We start from the raw sequence: 17,999 nt of genomic DNA, 5'->3' as shown, positions 1-17,999 counted from the left end.
CAGCTCCCAGTAGCAGGCTGCTTGTGTCAGAAAATTCAGACTTGCTACTGCTGGCTGGAAAGCCTTTGGGATAGTTGCTTTTTCCTAATTCCCTTTAGAGAGAGGTGCAGCCAGAGCCACACCCCAGAGAAAGACAACAGGAAGGGGGAGGGGAAGAATCGAAAATTAATAATCTAGTATGTAAACCCGATTAAATCACATTTCCAACAGCACAAATTGTAAGTCTAATAAAAGGAGAGAAGGACCCCCACCCCTGGTTCATTAAAATAAATGCTCCTGGAGACAAAAGGGATGTAATGGATGGTCAGTGCATTTTATTCAGTCTTCACAGTACAAAAATAAATAAAAACAACAATAGCTGGGCGATCCGTTGAAGGCAGCAGCTCCCACGGAGCCCTAGGTCACAACGGCTCTCAGATTAAAAACCACACATACTTACAAACACACTAAAACACACACACACAAAAAGGGGATAAACGAAATGAACACGTACCACTGCTCAGCAGAGACTTACCATACAGCTTTGTCTCACAGGAGAAAGAAAGGGGGGGAAAACCCCCCTCAAACATTTCCCCTTCCTTACACGTAGGTATAATTAGCGTTTTCCAATATACAGTGGGGAAAAAAAACATGGCACATTTCTGCTTTGTTTTAACAATTGTCATAATATAACTAAGCTAACATCTGTGCACTTTAATAAAAAAATGCTAGTCGAACAGGTAAACCAAATGTTTGAACGCAACTATTCTTGTAATCGCTGGGATCCACTTTTTTTTCCAGTTTGTTTTGCATGCACAGGAAATTGTAAAACGATAATTTCAAATTTAAAAAAAAAAACAGGATTGACAGTCATTTTAAAATTCATTTCCTACATTTTGTCCTGTCTTGTTGATCGCAGCATGTACATTACTGTTTGCGTTAACACACTCAAGTATTTCAGTTCATCCCTTTTACACAAAAACGCTAGTGCTCAGTGCACCAGAGATTTCACAACGCGGCAGCAGCCGTTCAAAATAATAATAATAATAAATAAGCAAAACCAGCCGCAAAGATGGAATCCGGCTCAGCCAAGGACAGACTGAGCAACATTGAAATGGACCCATTACATTCACAAGGGTTTTGAAACCTCGACTTTAGCTCTTGGGGTGGGGAGAGACTTAGGAGGCGCATTGCACCAGGTGGCATAAGCCCAAAAACGGATAGGAGGGATCAATCAATGCATGTATAGGCTTTCTGTCTCCTAGTCAAGTGTGTGTACACACACCTGCTCAGCCTCTCTCTCCAGTTTGTGGCTCAGCGTTTCTTCACTACTTAGGGACAGGGTTGCTCATGGCTCAGTTTGGACCCAGCTGCAGAAGCAAATTCTTCCCCCTGGCCCCTGCTCAGTTTGGACCCAGCTGCAGAAGCAATGCAAAATTCTTCCCCTGCCCCCTTCTCTTTTCAAGCAAAGGGGGATAAAACACACCGTCTTTTCAGCACCTTCAAGACTTTTGCTATACACAGGGTCCTGGCTTCACAGCTCAATTGGACATATTATATTGAGGCCTAGAATTGCCAACAGTACCATCTCTTACTAAAGTAAATCCGAAAAGATTTAATCCCTCCCATTCTCTGTTATAGCTTGAATGATAGCATCCTAAAACCCTCCCTTCCACCTTAATCCTGGTGGGGGGAGGGGACACCTTTATTCATACAGTTCTATAAATTAATAATAATCCTTCATTCGTGTAGGTGCTACATACTTTTTTTTTTGTTTTTACATACGTTATACTTACAACATCTTTCCCTTTAAGGAATAAGGAAATTTATCAGACAGCAGGTGGACAACAGGGTTTGACCCCTCTATCACCAAGTGACCTTCAAGGTGACAAGCTCCTGGCTATTCACCTTTAAGACAGAAAATGTACCAGCTAAAGAGTTTGCAGACCTAGAAGTTATGGGCCAGTCTGCGTGCAGTGCTTAAGAAAATCTTAATTTAAAAAAGGAATAAAGAAATGGATGTACTAATTACAGTCAAAATAAGTTATATGGTTCCTCATCTTACTAATGCATTATAGCAAGATAAGCACTTAGCCATATTCAGGCTGTAATTAACTGAATGGTTTATGTGCTAATCCCTTTGCAGTCGGCACTGCCCTACTGCAGTGCATCACCAGCAAAATTCACAGTTAAAGGTTATATTAGGATCCTGCGGAGGTGGGTGGGGAGGGTTATTTTTTAAATTGTTCTTGCTAGTGGTTTTCTTGGTACCAAAATATATGTGGGGGTTTGTCTTTCTCACAGGAGGAGCCCGAGAACCCCAATGTGGCCCAGTTGTTCAGTCACCGCCTTTGGGCTCAACCCCACCAAAAATCCGATGGCCTTGTCGTGAAAATGTTTTGGAAAAAGTTAAATTTTGTAAACTGAATTCAAAACATGTTCTAATTTATTCCTCTACAAAACACAAGAGCCCACCTGCCTGCTCAAGTCGTTTTGCGAGAATTTGATAAAAGGAACCTAGAATGAAAATAAAATGCTAGAATAGATGGGGTAGATAAATCCAGAGGCACAGCTTCTGTAAAAGTACACACTCACCTTACTGGACCCGCTCAAGTTTATTCCAAATGTTTCTATTTCACTCTAATCTGTCAAAAGGGATTAGTGTAAAGATCCCTTACATTGTATATTCTCCCTTCCCCCTAACGCCCCCCCCCCCCAAAAAAAAACCCACCTAAATAAAAAATATATGGGGGGGGGGGGGAGGAATTTGCTCTGGTGACGTCTTTAAATCACACCCCCCCCCACACACCTTAGCAAATCGGATTACATTTTATTTACACCCAAAGGAGAACACCTTGTAAACGGCAAGGAATATAGCGGGGCCCAGGGCCAGGCCTTGTCTTCTAAGGAACTAACGCATCTGTTTAAGAATGATTGTGAAAAAAAAAAAAAAATCAGGTCTCACTACTGGCAAAACAAAAACAAGATGCCCCTCCCCCACACGCAAATGTGCCCCCTGTTTTCTACAGCCCACCTCATGAGATGCATTTTGGACTCAGGGTTTTTACCGTAGAATGGGAAGCCACATTCAACCCTCATGTCTTGGGGGAGGGGGTTGGGAAGAGAGGAATAAGAATTCAATCACCACCTTCAGGGCGGAAACAGAGATTTTGTCAATTGATCTGGTCCTTAACTCAGCCCTGACCGCCCCCCCCCCCACCCCACAAGATAATACTGCTAATGTAATTCAGTTCGGTTTCTGTACTGGTAACAAGCATGGCTCAGTTGTGTGAAATAACCTAATGGGTTTCTAAAGCCATGGGTTAAAACAAACAAACAAAAAAATGCCACTATTTCAGCAGGGAAGGAGCAAAGGATTTGGGGTTACCTCCCGCATGTCACTGGTGCCAATTTTTCAAGATTATCACTGATGAGGTACAGTCAGACGCTAGACATTTCTCCATAAACACCAGTCAATCTAGAATAGAAATGAAGATCCAGTACTTCTCCCGTTCCAGTACAGGCATTGGGAATGTCACACACAGTTGTTGTTTTTTTTTTTTGGGTGGGGGGAGGGGGCACAGAATAATTAACAGATCTGATGAATTCCTTCTGGTACAGAAGTTTAAGTACTAGTGTTTAGAAGTCAGTGTTTAGAAGTGGCCTTTGCCACTTGCCATTCATAGTATCGCTGTTTTATGTCTTCCCCTCCCCCCCTTCAATCAAACAGCCGGGCCTGAATGTTTTTTTTTTTCTTTGCAAAGTCACCGATCCAGGCCGATCAGCAGCCTGTTTTTATCCTCCAGCCCGTTCTCATTCTTCAGATCAGCAAAGACCTGGGTGAAGTAGTGAGGGTCGGCGTTGATCTGCAGCATTTTGGGGCTCATGAGATTGATAATAGCCAGGCAGCGGTCCCAGAAAGCCTCCTTGCAGCTCTCGACCAAGAAGGGCTTGAGGGGATAGGAGATCTCGTTGCCCATGTAAGAATAGGAGAGGTAGAGGCAGGTCAGCAGCACGGCCTGCAGCTCATGCTCAGTGGCCACCTCGGAGGAGATGACGTCTCGGCACAGCATGTAAAGAAAGACGATGTTGGCCGGGGTAATGAAGCCTTGGTCTTGCCAGCCCTGCAGCAGCAGGGACCTGTCCACGCTCCGGAGCCACAGGACTGGGTCTGTGGGCGAGAGGTGCTTCAGTCTGTAGCATCTCCTGCACAGGAACTCGCCCAGACATCTCAGCAGCTCACTGGTGGAAGCCTGGACCACTACCCTTTTGGGGGAGCCCGAGGGCACCGGGTGGGGGGCTACCTTCTTGACCGAGGAGATGGTAGTGTTGGAGCCGGGGACCGGGTTGACCTGGCCCGGGGGCTGGGTGCTCGGCGGTTGGGCGAAGGTGGAGAGGTTGGCACAGGACAGAGATTTCTTCAGGTTCTCATTGTTGAGATGGGTGATGTTGTTCTGGTAGCTGCTGTTAGGCTGCACTTTCTTGGAGGTCCTTTTCTTGGCTGACACGGCCACGATCCTCTTCCAGGGCAGCACGGAGATAAGGGAATGCCTCTTCAGGCTCTTGTCCTTGGCATTCTTGCTGTTGTGCACGGCCGTGTAGTGGCCCACGGTGGCTGAACCATCCTCAAACAGGGTAGCCTTCCTGTAACTGGGGGACAGAGATAGGACCGTGCCCATGGCTCCCAGGGAAGGCTGGAGCAGGGAGAGCTAGCGAGCAGAACACAGGACTGGGAGAAAAGCAGCGGGCACCGTGCTGGCATTTATCTCTCTGCCTCTCTCCCGGCTAGCAGAGGGGGGGGACGTCGCTTGCCAAGATGCCCTTTTGTTCACCGGAGAAAGAAGAGAACGAGGTTCCTGCTTAAAACCCAGCACGTCTTCCTGTCCTGAGATCTGCGAGAAAGAACAAAATGGTGTCTTAAAACCCCACAATTTCTCTACACACACCTACCTTTCCCCATGCCCGATTGCCTAGCCGGTAAAGGTCTGGTACGAGATTCCTGAACAACAGCTTCCAATGAAAATATTTTTTTTGCTTTGTGTATGTAATATTATTTATATCTATATAAAATTACACACCACTGCATTGTCATCCATAGATAAGGTGTAAGTACGTATACACAGAAACACACAGAGACTATCACAGATTAATGAAAACGTTAAAATTTGATTCAGGATGCTGGAGCTCATTTTAAATGGAAGCAAATTATCATCACTACCTTATAGCCTTGCTTTCAACCAGACTCGGAGATTATTTTGTTTGGTTTTTTTTTTTTTTTTTGGTGGGGGGGGGGAGAGGCCCAAGGAGGATCTTATCTTCTGATGCGGGTGGAAAGAAGAAACGCGAGATCCTGGACCACCCAGGAGAAAGCCAAGATAAGGTGGGGAGGGTGTACAGGGGTTACCCATAGCCCAGGCTTCCGCCATGTTTCCGCGCATTCTGCGCCCACCACCATCTGCTCTGCCAACCTTTCCTTACCTTTCGTCGGCAGGGCTGATCCCCTCCTTGGAATCGCGGGCTCCATCCCCGGTCGTGCCACAAGAAGGAGCTAAAGTGATGAGCGCAGAGACTGTCAGGCGGAGCCTGGAATCTCGCAGGAATAGCAAATAGCTACAATGTAAATCAGGTGATGGTGAAGGCTAGGGGAGGAATCAAAGTCCGATCTGGATCCTAGAGCTAGTTCTTCCCCCCTCCCGTGAGGCTCTACGATCCAAAGTCGCTCCTCTGTATCTCTCTGTTGCCACCGTCCACCACCGCCTCAGCTTTTACAGAACTGGGGACTAGGGGAGCCGTACAGCTCTCTGGCTCCGCCCCCGGCTCCTCCCGGGGCACCACGTGCAGGCCGGGGGGAGGGGAGAGAGAGGGGATTTCAACAGCAAAATGGGGAGCCCTATATGCTACAACGTGCCATTACAAAAAAATATATTATTATTTTGCCATACACCTGATACGTCCCTGTGACTAAAATCTACCTTATTTATTGTTTAAAAAAAAAGGTGTTAGGAAAAATATCCCGGATGTGAGTGTATTGTAAGGCTGAGAAAATACAATCCTCATTGATCAGAGCTAAATGTATCAGGGTTGGGTGGGGAGAATCTCCGATCTCAAGCACCTGAACGTCTTTTCTCCCAATTGCAATGAAACCACCAGAGAATCGGTCTATAGAAGTCCTGAGCTATAGCTACTATTATCCTACATACCCTCCTCTCTCTCTCACCCCCGTAGGCCACCATCACCACCAAAGGAGAGGCAAGAGGAAGAGGGCCACGTGGGGTTTAGATGCAACCCATTCTAACAGCACCGGCCTTTTATGATTGCAGAAGTCCCGAGTACAAAACCAAATCCTTTGCCACTCGCGGAGATTATTCGGGCATTTGGAGGGGGAGGGGCACGGACAAGCGGAAAAAAAAAAGATGAAGGGTCATATGGACCAAGAAAATTGCAAATAATAATAACAACAGTATGTACTTACTTGAAAGCAGACCTCGGTGGATAATCCGCCTGGGATGTGCTTTCCCCTAGGGTTAATCCATGTATTAGAACTGGGAGATGGATGCAGGTAAGTGGTTCATTTAACAGAACCTCGGCAGGCCTCGCCAGCTCGCCTCCATATAAGGCCCTATTTAAACACAGTAATTCCGGAATCTGACTATATTAGGCGTCTTTATTATAATGGTTAACAAGAAAGGAGCACAATTAATAGGAGCTATTGATTGGTATACCCAGATTTCATGCGGTTTGTTTTTTAGTCTGTAAAATTGCTGTAGGTTTTGTTTCTTTGGGGGTTTTATTTTAACCTGCAAGTTTGTTCCTGTTTCTTTTGGCTTCCATCTCAGTTAGAACCAGGACAGGAGGACTGTGATCTGCCAGCCCGGCCTCAGCCTTCACTCACACTTAGGGAGAGACTAGAGACTCATCTCTTATACACCCTGTCCCCCTCCCAATTTAACACAGTCATTGCAGGGGCAGCAGACTGGGGCCATGCTCCACTGTTGCTTCTGGAAACCTATAATGAAGCAAGCTAAGAGCGCATTTGAGCACAGAGCAAGACTTGTTAAGAGGCATAAACTAGTGCTTAAAACATTCTCAAGCACATTAAGAACAGCTGCTGCCACCAGGAAGAAACAAATGGAATGTTTGGTATTATTAGGAAAGGAATGGAAAACAAAAGTGAGGACGTTATAATGCCTTTGTATCGGTCCATGGTGCGACTGCACCTCAAATATTGTATTCAGTTCTGGTTGCCGCATCTCAAAAGGGATATAGTGGAATTAGAAAAGGTACAGAGAAGGGCGACAAAAATGATAAAGGGGATGGGAAGATTTCCCTATGAGGAAAGGCAGAAGCGTCTAGGGCTCTTCAGTTTGGAGAAAAGACGGCTGAGGGGAGATATGATAGAGGTCTATAAAATAATGAGTGGAGTGGAACGGGTAGATGTGAATCGTTTGTTTACTCTTTCCAAAAATACTAGGACTAGGGGGCATGCGATGAAGCTACAAAGTAGTAAATTAAATTCGAATTGGAGACATTTTTTCTTCACTCAACGTGTAATTAAACTCTGGAATTTGTTGCCAGAGAATGTGGTAAAGGCGGTTAGCTTGGTGGGGTTTAAAAAAGGTCTGGATGGCTTCCTAAAGGAAAAATCCACAGACCATTATTAAATTGACTTGGGGAAAATCCACTGTTATTTCTGGGATAAGCAGCATAAAATGTATTGAACTTTTTCAGGACCTTGCCAGGTATTTGTGACCTGGATTGGCCACTGTTGGGCTTGATGGACCTTTTGGTCTGTCCTAGTGTGGAAGTACTTATGTACTTAAGTAAAGGGGACATTCAGAAAGGAAAAAGCTGTAATAGAATACCTGCCCTTCAGAACTTTCATCTAGTCTCATTTCCAAGGCCCTACCCGTTCTCCTTATTCAGGGACATCAGACGCACGCACAGAAACTTGATCAGATCATTCAGCAAGCAACGCTGCAGCAGCCGAGAAGAGGACTTCAGCTGTCGGGGGTTGGGGTCCCCCGTCAGCACAGGTATGCGACGGCGGCGGGGGAGGGTTTTCGGCGGGAAGGGGGGGTCGAGAGGGTCGCGGCAGGGGGGTTCAGGGGTCAGTAACGCGGAGGGGGGAGTCTGGAACTCGGTGGGAGGGGTGTCAGGGGGCCTTGAACTGGAAGGAAGGGATGGAGGGAGGGGGGTTGATACGCCAAGGGGGGGGCCTTTGGTGATGCGCGATGTGGGGGGGGGCTCCTGCTCCTTATGTCGCAGCCAATCTGGTGTCTCCTTTCCAGTGACGTCAGCCTGGCTACGGAGCTTAGCTTATAGCAGCAGCTTCAGAGAGCATTTTCCATCTCACAGATAGGCTGCAGAGAATACCTTCTCCTGCTTTAGACTTAGCCTGGCCTCAGAATGACATCCTATAGTATATCTCCTATCAAACTGAGCTCTCTTTTTCATCAAGCACTGCCATTTCCTCCCCTCACCCTCCCCACTGACAGTTTGAACTTCGTGGGTGTGGCTTGGATCTCTTTCAGGGAGAGAAAACTAACAACTTATAGCAGCAGCTTCAGAGAGCATTTTCCATCTCACAGATAGGCTGCAGAGAATACCTTCTCCTGCTTTAGACTTAGCCTGGCCTCAGAATGACATCCTATAGTATATCTCCTATCAAACTGAGCTCTCTTTTTCATCAAGCACTGCCATTTCCTCCCCTCACCCTCCCCACTGACAGTTTGAACTTCGTGGGTGTGGCTTGGATCTCTTTCAGGGAGAGAAAACTAACAACTTATAGCAGCAGCTTCAGAGAGCATTTTCCATCTCACAGATTAGGCTGCAGAGAATACCTTCTCCTGCTTTAGACTTAATCCTACCCACCCTACCCCTCTACCCACCCACCCCTAGAGTGACATGTCTTATATAACCTCCCTATCAACCCACTCATTACTTTACCTCACCCATTTCTATTCTTCTATCACCTTCTCGCACTACTCCAACCAGAGTTACACCTAATCACACTGACCACCCTTCAACATCTTCTGTCCTTCTGTGACTGTTCTCTTGTGCTTGACTGCTTAAATATTTTAAATTTAAATGCTTTACTTTTTGTCTATTAGATTGTAAGCTCTTTGAGCAGGGACTGTCTTTCTTCTGTGTTTGTACAGCGCTGCGTACACTTTGTAGCGCTCTAGAAATGTTAAATAGTAGTAGTAGTAGTAGCTCAGTAACTCCGAAGGAGCCACGGGCACAGGCAGGCCCATTAGAACGTTGGAGGTGAGAATTATTATATAGGATATTGCCTCTCCATTTGAGGGCAAAACGCTCCTGTATGAAATTTCTTACATGTCTAAAAACTTACGATACAATAAGTACTTCTACCCCACAAAGTCCCATATGAGTTCTGTGAGGTTTGCAAGTTAAAGAAGCTGGGCATTCCCAGGAAAACTACAATTATGTCTGATCAATGTGTATTGATAGTGCATTTTAAAAATGATTTATTAAAAGGATAAGTTTTAAGAGCCCTTGTAAAGGAATTGTAATGAGTAATTTTCCTAATACTTAATGGTAAAGAATTCCACCAGTAGGTGGATTGGAATGAAAACAAACCATTGAAAACTATTTTGTTGGCTACTCCTTTTGGGCTTTTCTGTTGTTTTTACTGATTCTTAGGGTGTCAGCAGTTTGTTGACAGGTTGTGATTTGCCTGTTCTCCTCCACCCACCTCTTGCATTTCCTTCTTCTTCCTCTCTCTTAAACTAGCTTCCCTTTGAATTTTATAAGGCATGGCATACTTTTCCATGATTTTTGTCAATAAACTGCTTTGAAATTTGTCCATGAAAGGTGGTATAACAAGTTCAATAATAATGAATTCTTTGCTTTGGTCATTACTATCAAGGATGTTGAGGAGAAACCTACACTGGATCCATTCTATGAAGGTGATGATTCAGAAGAATGGAAATAAATCGTGATTCTGGGAGAGGTGCTAGAACAAATTGACAGATTAGTAGGAGATCAGCAGGTCTTGATGGTATTTATCAGAGTTCTAAAATAACTCAACTATGAAATGCAAACCTGATACTGATAATCTATCACCTATTGTTCAAATTTGCTTCTGTATGTGAGAACTGGATGGTAGTTGCTGTAATGCTGATTTTCAAAAAAAAAGTCTCCAGGAGTGACCCAAGTAACTAAACACCCAAGAGCCCTATCTTGAAGGGCAACACTAAAATTGGGCTGCGGATGGCTCTCTAAGTGGAAGGAGCTTTCGACTTTCGACTCCTAACCATGACTCTCTTACTCAACACCCTCACTTATCACCCCTACCACTGCAATTTCCCCACCCCTAGCTGTCTGTTCGTCTGTCCAATTTAGATTGTAAGCTCTGTTGAGCAGGGACTGTCTTTTCATGTTAATTTGTACAGCGCTGCGTAAGTCTAGTAGTGCTATAGAAATGTTTAATAGTAGTAGTAGTAAGGAGCGCCAGCAGGTGGGAGGAGAGGGTGGGGGAGGGAGAAGAGATGCAGGATGGGAAAGTATTTATTAAATTTAAAATTCCTGTCGGGATTCTCTCTGGGGGATTGGGCAAAGAAGTTTTGGGAGGCAGGGGTGGTTATTTAGAACACCGCCTCCAGGAGAGCAGGGCCTTTTTCTGGCTCCTCAGAGGCCGCTGTTTGCAGTTGTGAGCTGTGGATCTGTCTTACCTTGTGGGGCAGCTACTATGGCCTCTGGGGACTCTCCATATGGCTCCTCGGCTGATGATCTAGGGAAGGAAGTCTTCTTGACCACGGGGGACTTGTTCGATGAAGATGTCAGTCCAGGCCAGGTGAGATCTGTTGCTTCCCTACTTCCCCTACAGAAATCTAAGGCCATGGCTCTTACAGCTACGGCCCTGGAGGCACTGGAAATGAGAGAGGGAAAGAGGGCTAAATCGTCCGGTGATTCAGAAAGTGGGAAGGGGAAGGTGGCAAGGCCCGGGCAGGCCCCTCTAGGGGAGCCTCTGGGGACATCAGTGGGTCGTGGTGCAACTGAGATTATCGCGGGTCCTTCAGGCCAGCTTCTTCTGGTGCAGGGAGGGGGAGCCCTTCTTTGCTGTGGGAAACGTAGGATCAGTCTTGGTTCCTGAGCTCGGCCTTCCCTCCTCAGCTGGAGTGGTAGTAGAGTGTAAGCCTGCTCCTGGGGTCTCTCTCTGCAGGGGCAGCAGGAGCTGCAGGCTGTTTCTGAAGCACAAGGCTTCCCAGTGCAGGGTCAGTCTGCTCTTCGTGCTGGTTCAATGGGCTGTGTCTGGAGGCTGTTTTCAGTGGAGCCCTTGTGACATGGGGAGAGTTATGGAAGTCTGACAAGGGGCTGTGGGCAGCTGGGTATAGGGGTGCAGCAGAGTATGAGTACATTCCTGGGGTGGTATTGCCAGGCAAGTCTGGCAAACTGGGGGAGGAGGAGATGCTCCAGTGGGTTATGCTGGACACTGCAGGCCCGGATTTCCAGTTGTTGGCAAGCTTCTCGTCAGGGCTAGGCTCTGTTTGGCCCTTTGTGATGGGTTGGCAGGGTTTCCCCTGGCAGGCAGGAGCTTGGTTTGAGGGGGACTATGGTTGCATCCTACCTTGGCCATTGCCCGAAGGTGGTGGTCTGGGTGCTGCTGTTTTTCCAGGTCTTCCAGGCAGGGAAGGTGAGCGGGGACGCATCGGGAGAGTGGCCATCCATGAGAGGAGTGCAGGGGACGCCTGAGCCTTTGGTGTCCGCTGGACCCTGCATGGCCTGTAGAAGCAGCCCGGCAGGGGCAATGGAACAGGCAGCTGAGTCTGACCAAGCAGATGGGAGTGGCAGCAGGGCAGCAGCTGGCGAGGGTGCTGCTTCCTTAGCAAATGCTGGAGCACTGGGTGGGGGACCTGTTGCTAGTGGTGATGCAGCTGCCAGCAAAGGGCCTTTGGGAAAGGTGAAGAAAAAGAGAAGGGGGAAGGGAAGGAGGCATAGGGATTTCTCTTCTTCCTGTTCTAGCACTTCCTCCACTTCTGCTTCTTCCTTACAGGGTGGCAGGACTGCTGGTACTGACGGGGCTAGAACTAGCGGGGATAGGAGGTACCTGCGTTAGCGGCTTTATCTGAGCTTTAGAAGAAGGTACCACAGGCATTGCACAGAAAGATAAGGAAGTAGAAGTACTTTGATATCTTCCAGCTTATGGAGGGCAGGGTGAGAAGCAAAGATAAGAAGGCTAAACAGGAGTGTAGAGAAGATGAACTGAGGAACGTGCCCAGGAATATTATTTTTTGGGTGTGGTCATTCCTCCAACTGGCTAGTGTGTGGGGGCACAGCATCCCTCAGCAATATGGTCCTCTGTTGGTATATGTAGATTCTGTGCTGGATGTGTACCAGTGTTTTGGGAGATAGGCCTGGCTTAATTATGATGAGACCTTCTGCAATAAGATGGAGGAGAACTTCCATATGTCTTGGGGGTACACAAGACATCAAGTTGTGGTTGATACACATGGTGCACAAGCCCTTAGCTGTCCAGGCTGAGGGGATGGGTGTGGGTGGCGGGAAAACTGACTTGTGCTGGAGGCTTAATAAGTCCTCGTGCCCTTTCCCGGACTGTAGGTTCCAGCACGACTGCCTCCAATGCAGTCATGGACACTCAATGACAAAGTGTCCTAAAAAAAGGGGGGGGGGGGGGTTTGGTGCTCCTCCATCTGAAAAGTGAGAGGGACTTTGCCAGTGCGCCCATCCTGGTGTGCCTGGAGGTCATACTCCCTTGGTTGCAGCAGTATGGGGATAGGGGAGCAGCAGATTTAGGTAGAGGTTTTGGAGAGGGGTTTCAGATTCCGTTTAGGGGACAGCTGCAGGATTCAGTGGCAGTAAACTCAATGTTAACCACCCGCTCTAAAGTGATAGTACATGAGAAGCTGTGGGAGGAAGTACGACAAGGGTGGATAGCGGAGCCTTTCCTGAACAAGCCTTTTCCAGTGCTTACCCTATCCCCTTTAATCCCCAAAAGGGAGCCAGACTGACTCACTCATAATCTTTTCTGGCCTCTTGGCTCTTCTGTAAATTATGGCATACCCAGGGAGCTTTTGTCGGTTCACTATGCCTCATTCAATTGCGCCTTGCACTTGGTACGTGGGGCAGGTCCTGGGGCCCTTAAGGTGAAGGTCAGTATCCAGATTCTTTACCAAAGGGATGCTTGGTATTGTGCTCCTTCTTTGAGGTCTTCAGCACTTTCTTACAATGGGTGACGGCCTGCAGAGCCAATGGGGACATGCTAGTGTATTACTTAGATGACTTTGTTGTCGGTCCGCAGGGTTGCAGCGCCTGGTAGAACCTCATGGTGGCTGTCATGGATGTGGCTTGGGACTTTGTTTCGAGTCCCTTTGTTAGAGGGTTAAACTGACGGCCTGGCTCGGTACTCACATTTTTGGGCATCAAGATTGACTCGGTTGCAATGGTCACACTGCTCCCTGGTGCCAAAGTGGAGCAGCTCCTGGAGGAGCTCCTTGAGGCTATCAGCCTGGCACTGGTGGCCAAGAAGGTTACCTTGCATGAGGTTCAACCTCTGCTCTGAAGCCTTAATTTTGCCTGCCAGGTGCTCCCTATGGGGAGAGCCTTCTCCAGGAGGTTAGTGGCTGTGACAATCAGGATACGAAGACCGCATCATTTTCTCCAGCTGTCGATAGGGGGGGTTCATGCTGACTTATGCTTGTGGCAGCGTTTTTTGAGGAGTTTCAATGGCTCGTAGGATGACGAGCTGGACTTATTCTCTGATGTCACAGGGGTGGGTGGGTTTTGGCATATATTGCCAAGGTTCCTGGTGCACTGCCATATGGCCAGATGACTGGGTTCACAATGGACTCACCAAGAACATCACCTTCCTGGAGTTGTTCCCCTTGGTGCGATCTCTGGCCAGGGAGGCTGTGCAACAAATGCATCCTGTTCTGCTGTGACAACAAGGGTGTGGTTGAGGTGGTCAATCGTCAGGTGGAGGGGTGTTTGTAAATGAATGGGTTGATGAGGGAGCTGGTGTTGAGATGTCTGAGGCTTAACTTGCACATTAGAGCTCGTCATATGCCCGGTGTGATTAGCGAGATAGCTGACTCTTTATCTCAGTTACAGTTTGCTGGGTTCTGGAGTTGGCACCTGCTGCAGCAGTGGATGGGGAGAACATGCCAGGCCACTTGTGGGACCTGGGCAGACAGTGGTCTGGTCACTGCTGATGAGATCCTTGGCACCTTCCACTTGGGGGCATTATGTGGATGGCTTCGGGGTGGTTGGTGGGTCTGCTTCTTTTTGGTGGCTGAGTATATCGCTCAGGTGAAGGCCATGGGCCTATCAAAAGGCGTGGTATCCCGACATGTGGCAGGATTTACATTTTTCAGCCGTGCTGTGGGCTGGGGCAGCCTGTCGCTTGGCTTCTTGGCATGCATGATGTTTGTGGGATGGGGGAGGCAGGTGCCAGTGCAACTGGATCAGAGGTTGCCGATTACTCACGACAGATTGATCAGAGTGTTTGAGGTAGTGTCTGGGGTGACTTCAGCTTTTAAGGCATCATTGTTCAGGGCCACATTCTCAATGGCCTTCTTTGGGGCCTTAGATATAGGTGAGCTTTTGCCTGGCTGGGGTGCCAAGGCGGAACATGGATTGTGGCTGGACCAGGTTACCATCAAGGGCAATATATTGCAATTGTTTATTGTCATATCCAAGATGGATCAAAGGGGTAGAGGACATACAGTGGTTTTGTGGAGGATCGAAAATCTCACCATGTGCCTGTACATTGTCTTATGGAGTATTTAAGGGTCAGGCCAGTTTACGGTTGTACTTAGGAGAGCACTGGCCACCATAGGGGAACTTTGGGACTCATTCCTTCTGGATTGGGGTGGCGATGAGTGACGTGACTGCAGGGTTGGGGGTTGATATCATTAAACGGCTGGGCAGGTGGTCATCTCATGCTTACAGGGGTTATGTCCATTTGCCAGATTAGTGGCCCTAGGTGGGAGGAATGGGTCCGCTGTTGTGGACGGGGTTGAGATGCCCGGTGTGTTCTGGCTAGTGTGGGGCACTTGCTACCTGGGCATTGGAAGTTTTTCCTGTTTTGCTGTTCTACCTGCTTCTTCTTCTGTTCTACTGTGGTAGGTTGTTTTCTAAGGGGCTTTTTCCTATTTTGCCTAGGGGTGTGGTATTGGGGGCCCTGGCTTTGATTGCTTCCTGTTTTCCAGATGCAGCTGGTCAGTGCTGCCCTGTGTGGATTCTTGGATACTCATTCGTGCACGGGGCGAGTCATAGGGCAGTGCAATGCCCACGGAGTCTATATCTTGGAATGGCGCATCTGGGTCTGAGGATCTCTTGGTTGGGAGAACGTGGCATGCAGTGGACACAGCTCTTACCAATGCTCTACTCTTCGCGGACCAGGAGCAGGCATCAGGCTTTGCTAATTGTGCACTTGGGGGGAGGAATGAGGTTAATTGTTGGACAGGTGAAAGATTGATTGCTACTATAAGGGATGATCTGCGCTTGGTCATGGTGTGGTTCCTGGCCACACAGCTTGCATGGTCGGACATCATCACTAGACCACGGTATCTACCAATTTGAAAATGGACTTGGGGTCTAGACAAGGTCAACCACCAGATTGGGCTGTGGTTGATGGCCCGGGGGTTGGTGGATGCGGACTATTGGCTTGTGTGGAAAGGATAGAATGCACCTTTCTGATGTGGGGCTGGATTTGTTTCTCAACTTTTGGGAGGCTATTGAGAGTTTGGCCTATGCAACATGGCAGGGCCACAGCTTTGTGTTTTAAGGGAGGGGGAGTTGGCTTAACTTTCACTGACTCCCTTCCTTCCCCTGTGGGGGATGCCCTAGCCATGGGACTGCAGTTCATCAGCTGATGAGCGCTTAGTGGTAAGCTAAGTGAAGGTGGGTCAGGTGACCTGGACTAGGTAAAGGAGGTCCATGCTGTACCCTTGCCCTAGCTGACAAGGGGGGGGGGGGCAGAAAGGGTAGAAGATTAGTGAATTGTTAAGTAATTTGATAGTGCAAATTGTGTATTTTAATTTGGAAATGTTGTAAATTAATAAAGCAAAGCTGCGGCCAAGTCTATTTACCACATTTATGTTGTAGTGTGCTGTTTATTCTGAATGTGGGAAAGGGACCAAGTTGGGGGGGGGGGGGGGGGGGGTTGGGAGATATCTGACTAAAGGGTGCAAGTCCCAACTCCAAATGTTATTATAGGTGAGTGAGAATGATGCATTTGCTGGGTGTAATAGTGAAAGTTGTTAGAAACAAAATTACTGACATATGGATAAGCATGGTTTAGGTGGAAAGAGTCGGCATGGATTTAGCAAAGGGAAATTGTGCTTCACTAATTATTAGAATACTTTGAAAATGTGAGTAAGCATGTGTTTTAAGGTGAACCAGTGATATCAAATTCTTTTTGAAAATCCAAATACATTATAAAATCCTTCATATGAGGGTCCTTAATAAATTAAAAAGTCATGGAATAGGAGTTGATGGTAACTGGTTAGAAGACAAAAAGCAGAAGGAAGAGCCAAATGATCAGTTTTCCAGCGGAGAGAGGAGTGCCTCAGGGATCTGTGCCCTGACCAATGTTTAACTTAGGGCTTCTTTTATTAAAATACGCTAGTGATTGCCCATGTGGCAAATGAGAGGAAGCCCATAGGAAGTGAATGGGCTTCCTGTCATTTGCCACGCTGGGAACTGCTAGCACCGCTCAGTAAAAGAGGCCCTTATTCATAAATGACCTGGAAAAGGGAAAAATGAGTGAATCTGCAGGTAACACAAAACATAAGTCAAAACGTGCAGACGAGTCTTGCCAGATTGGAGAACTAGGCATCTAAATGGCAAGTGCAATTTGATGGAGACAAGTGCAAAGTGATACACATGGGAAAACTAATATTAACTATTTGTACACACTGCTGTGGTCTGTATTAGGTGTCACCATCCAGGCCTAGTGCTTAGAGCACCGGTCTTGCCTGGTAAGGTTTTGTCTCTCTGCGGATGATACCAAACTCTGCAACAGGGTGGACACTGTAGAGAGCATGAATGGCATGAGGAAGGACCTAACGAAGCTGGAGGAATGGACTGATATAAAAAATGCAGGGTCATGCACTTGGGTCGCAAGAATCCCAGGGAACGGTACAGTATAAGGGGTGAAGTGCTTCAGGGTACGAAGGAAGAGTGGGACTTGGGGGTGATTGTGTCTGATGATCTTAAAGCTTCCAAACAGGTAGAAAAAGCGATGGTCAAAGCCAGAAGGACACTGGGGTGCATAAAGAGAGGCATGACCAGCAGGAAAAAGGAGGTGATAGTGCCATTGTATAAGTCTCTAGTGAGGCCCCATTTGGAGTACTGTGTGCAGTTCTGGAGACCGCACTAATGGAAAGATATAAACAGGATGGAGTCGGTCCAGAGGGCGGCTACAAAATTAGTAAGCATTCTTCAACGCAAAAATTATAGGGACAGGCTTATGAGCCTCAACATGTATATTCTGGGAGAGAGGAGACATGATAGAGACATTTAAATATGTACAGGAAGAGAGCCTTTTTCATCTGAAGGAGAGCTCTGGAATGAAGGGGCATATGACAATGACAAAGTTAAGAGGGAATAGGTTTAGGAGTAATCTAGAAAGGGTGGTGGAGGTATGGATTGGCCTCCCGGTGGAGGTTGTGGAGTCGAGGACTGTTCCAGAATTTTAAAAGGCATGGGATAAGCATGTGGGATCGCTTAGGAAGAGGAAGAATTAGGGGTTACAGAGGATGGGCAGACTGGATGGGTCATTTGGCCTTTTTCTGTCATCATGTTTCTAAATCCCACTGCTGCTCCTTGTGATCTTGGGCAAGTCAGTTAACCCTCTATTGCCTCAGGTACAAACTTAGATTGTAAGCCCTCCAGGGATGGGGAAATACCCAGTGTACCTGAATGTAACTCACCTTGAGCTACTACTGAAAAAGGTGTGAGCAAATCCAAATAAATAAATATGTTGAAAGCCTCAGTTCATTATACAACAGTGATAAAAAAAAAAGCAAATAAAA

The 17,999-nt window shown here is 47.3% G+C and overlaps 1 protein-coding gene across 2 annotated transcripts; it reads right to left on the bottom strand.

Annotated features, from left to right (window-relative positions):
- Positions 1–313: 313 nt before the first annotated feature.
- On the bottom strand, positions 314–6,547 carry CDK5R1 (cyclin dependent kinase 5 regulatory subunit 1). 2 transcript variants are annotated; one of them, XM_030221510.1, is made up of 2 exons: positions 6,452–6,547; positions 314–4,871 (listed from the first exon to the last, which is right to left on the bottom strand). In XM_030221510.1, exon 2 carries the CDS (start codon positions 4,656–4,658, stop codon positions 3,744–3,746), a length of 915 nt encoding a protein of 304 aa, XP_030077370.1. In that variant the 5' UTR covers positions 4,659–4,871; positions 6,452–6,547; the 3' UTR covers positions 314–3,743. The 2 variants fall into 2 exon arrangements, with proteins under 2 accessions (XP_030077370.1, XP_030077369.1); XM_030221509.1 differs by lacking the exon at positions 6,452–6,547 and adding an exon at positions 5,458–5,741.
- Between the last annotated feature and the right edge of the window lie 11,452 nt (positions 6,548–17,999).

Source organism: Microcaecilia unicolor, chromosome 12, assembly GCF_901765095.1.
Source record: "Microcaecilia unicolor chromosome 12, aMicUni1.1, whole genome shotgun sequence".
Classification (NCBI taxonomy): domain Eukaryota; kingdom Metazoa; phylum Chordata; class Amphibia; order Gymnophiona; family Siphonopidae; genus Microcaecilia; species Microcaecilia unicolor.
The sequence above is the reverse complement of the archived record's forward strand: the minus strand, read 5'-3'. Positions and strand labels throughout refer to the sequence as shown.

Bases quoted from the DNA above. Each gene is read 5' to 3' on its own strand.
- CDK5R1 (XM_030221510.1), bottom strand. From the start codon at position 4,658: ATGGGCACGGTCCTATCTCTGTCCCCCAGTTACAGGAAGGCTACCCTG.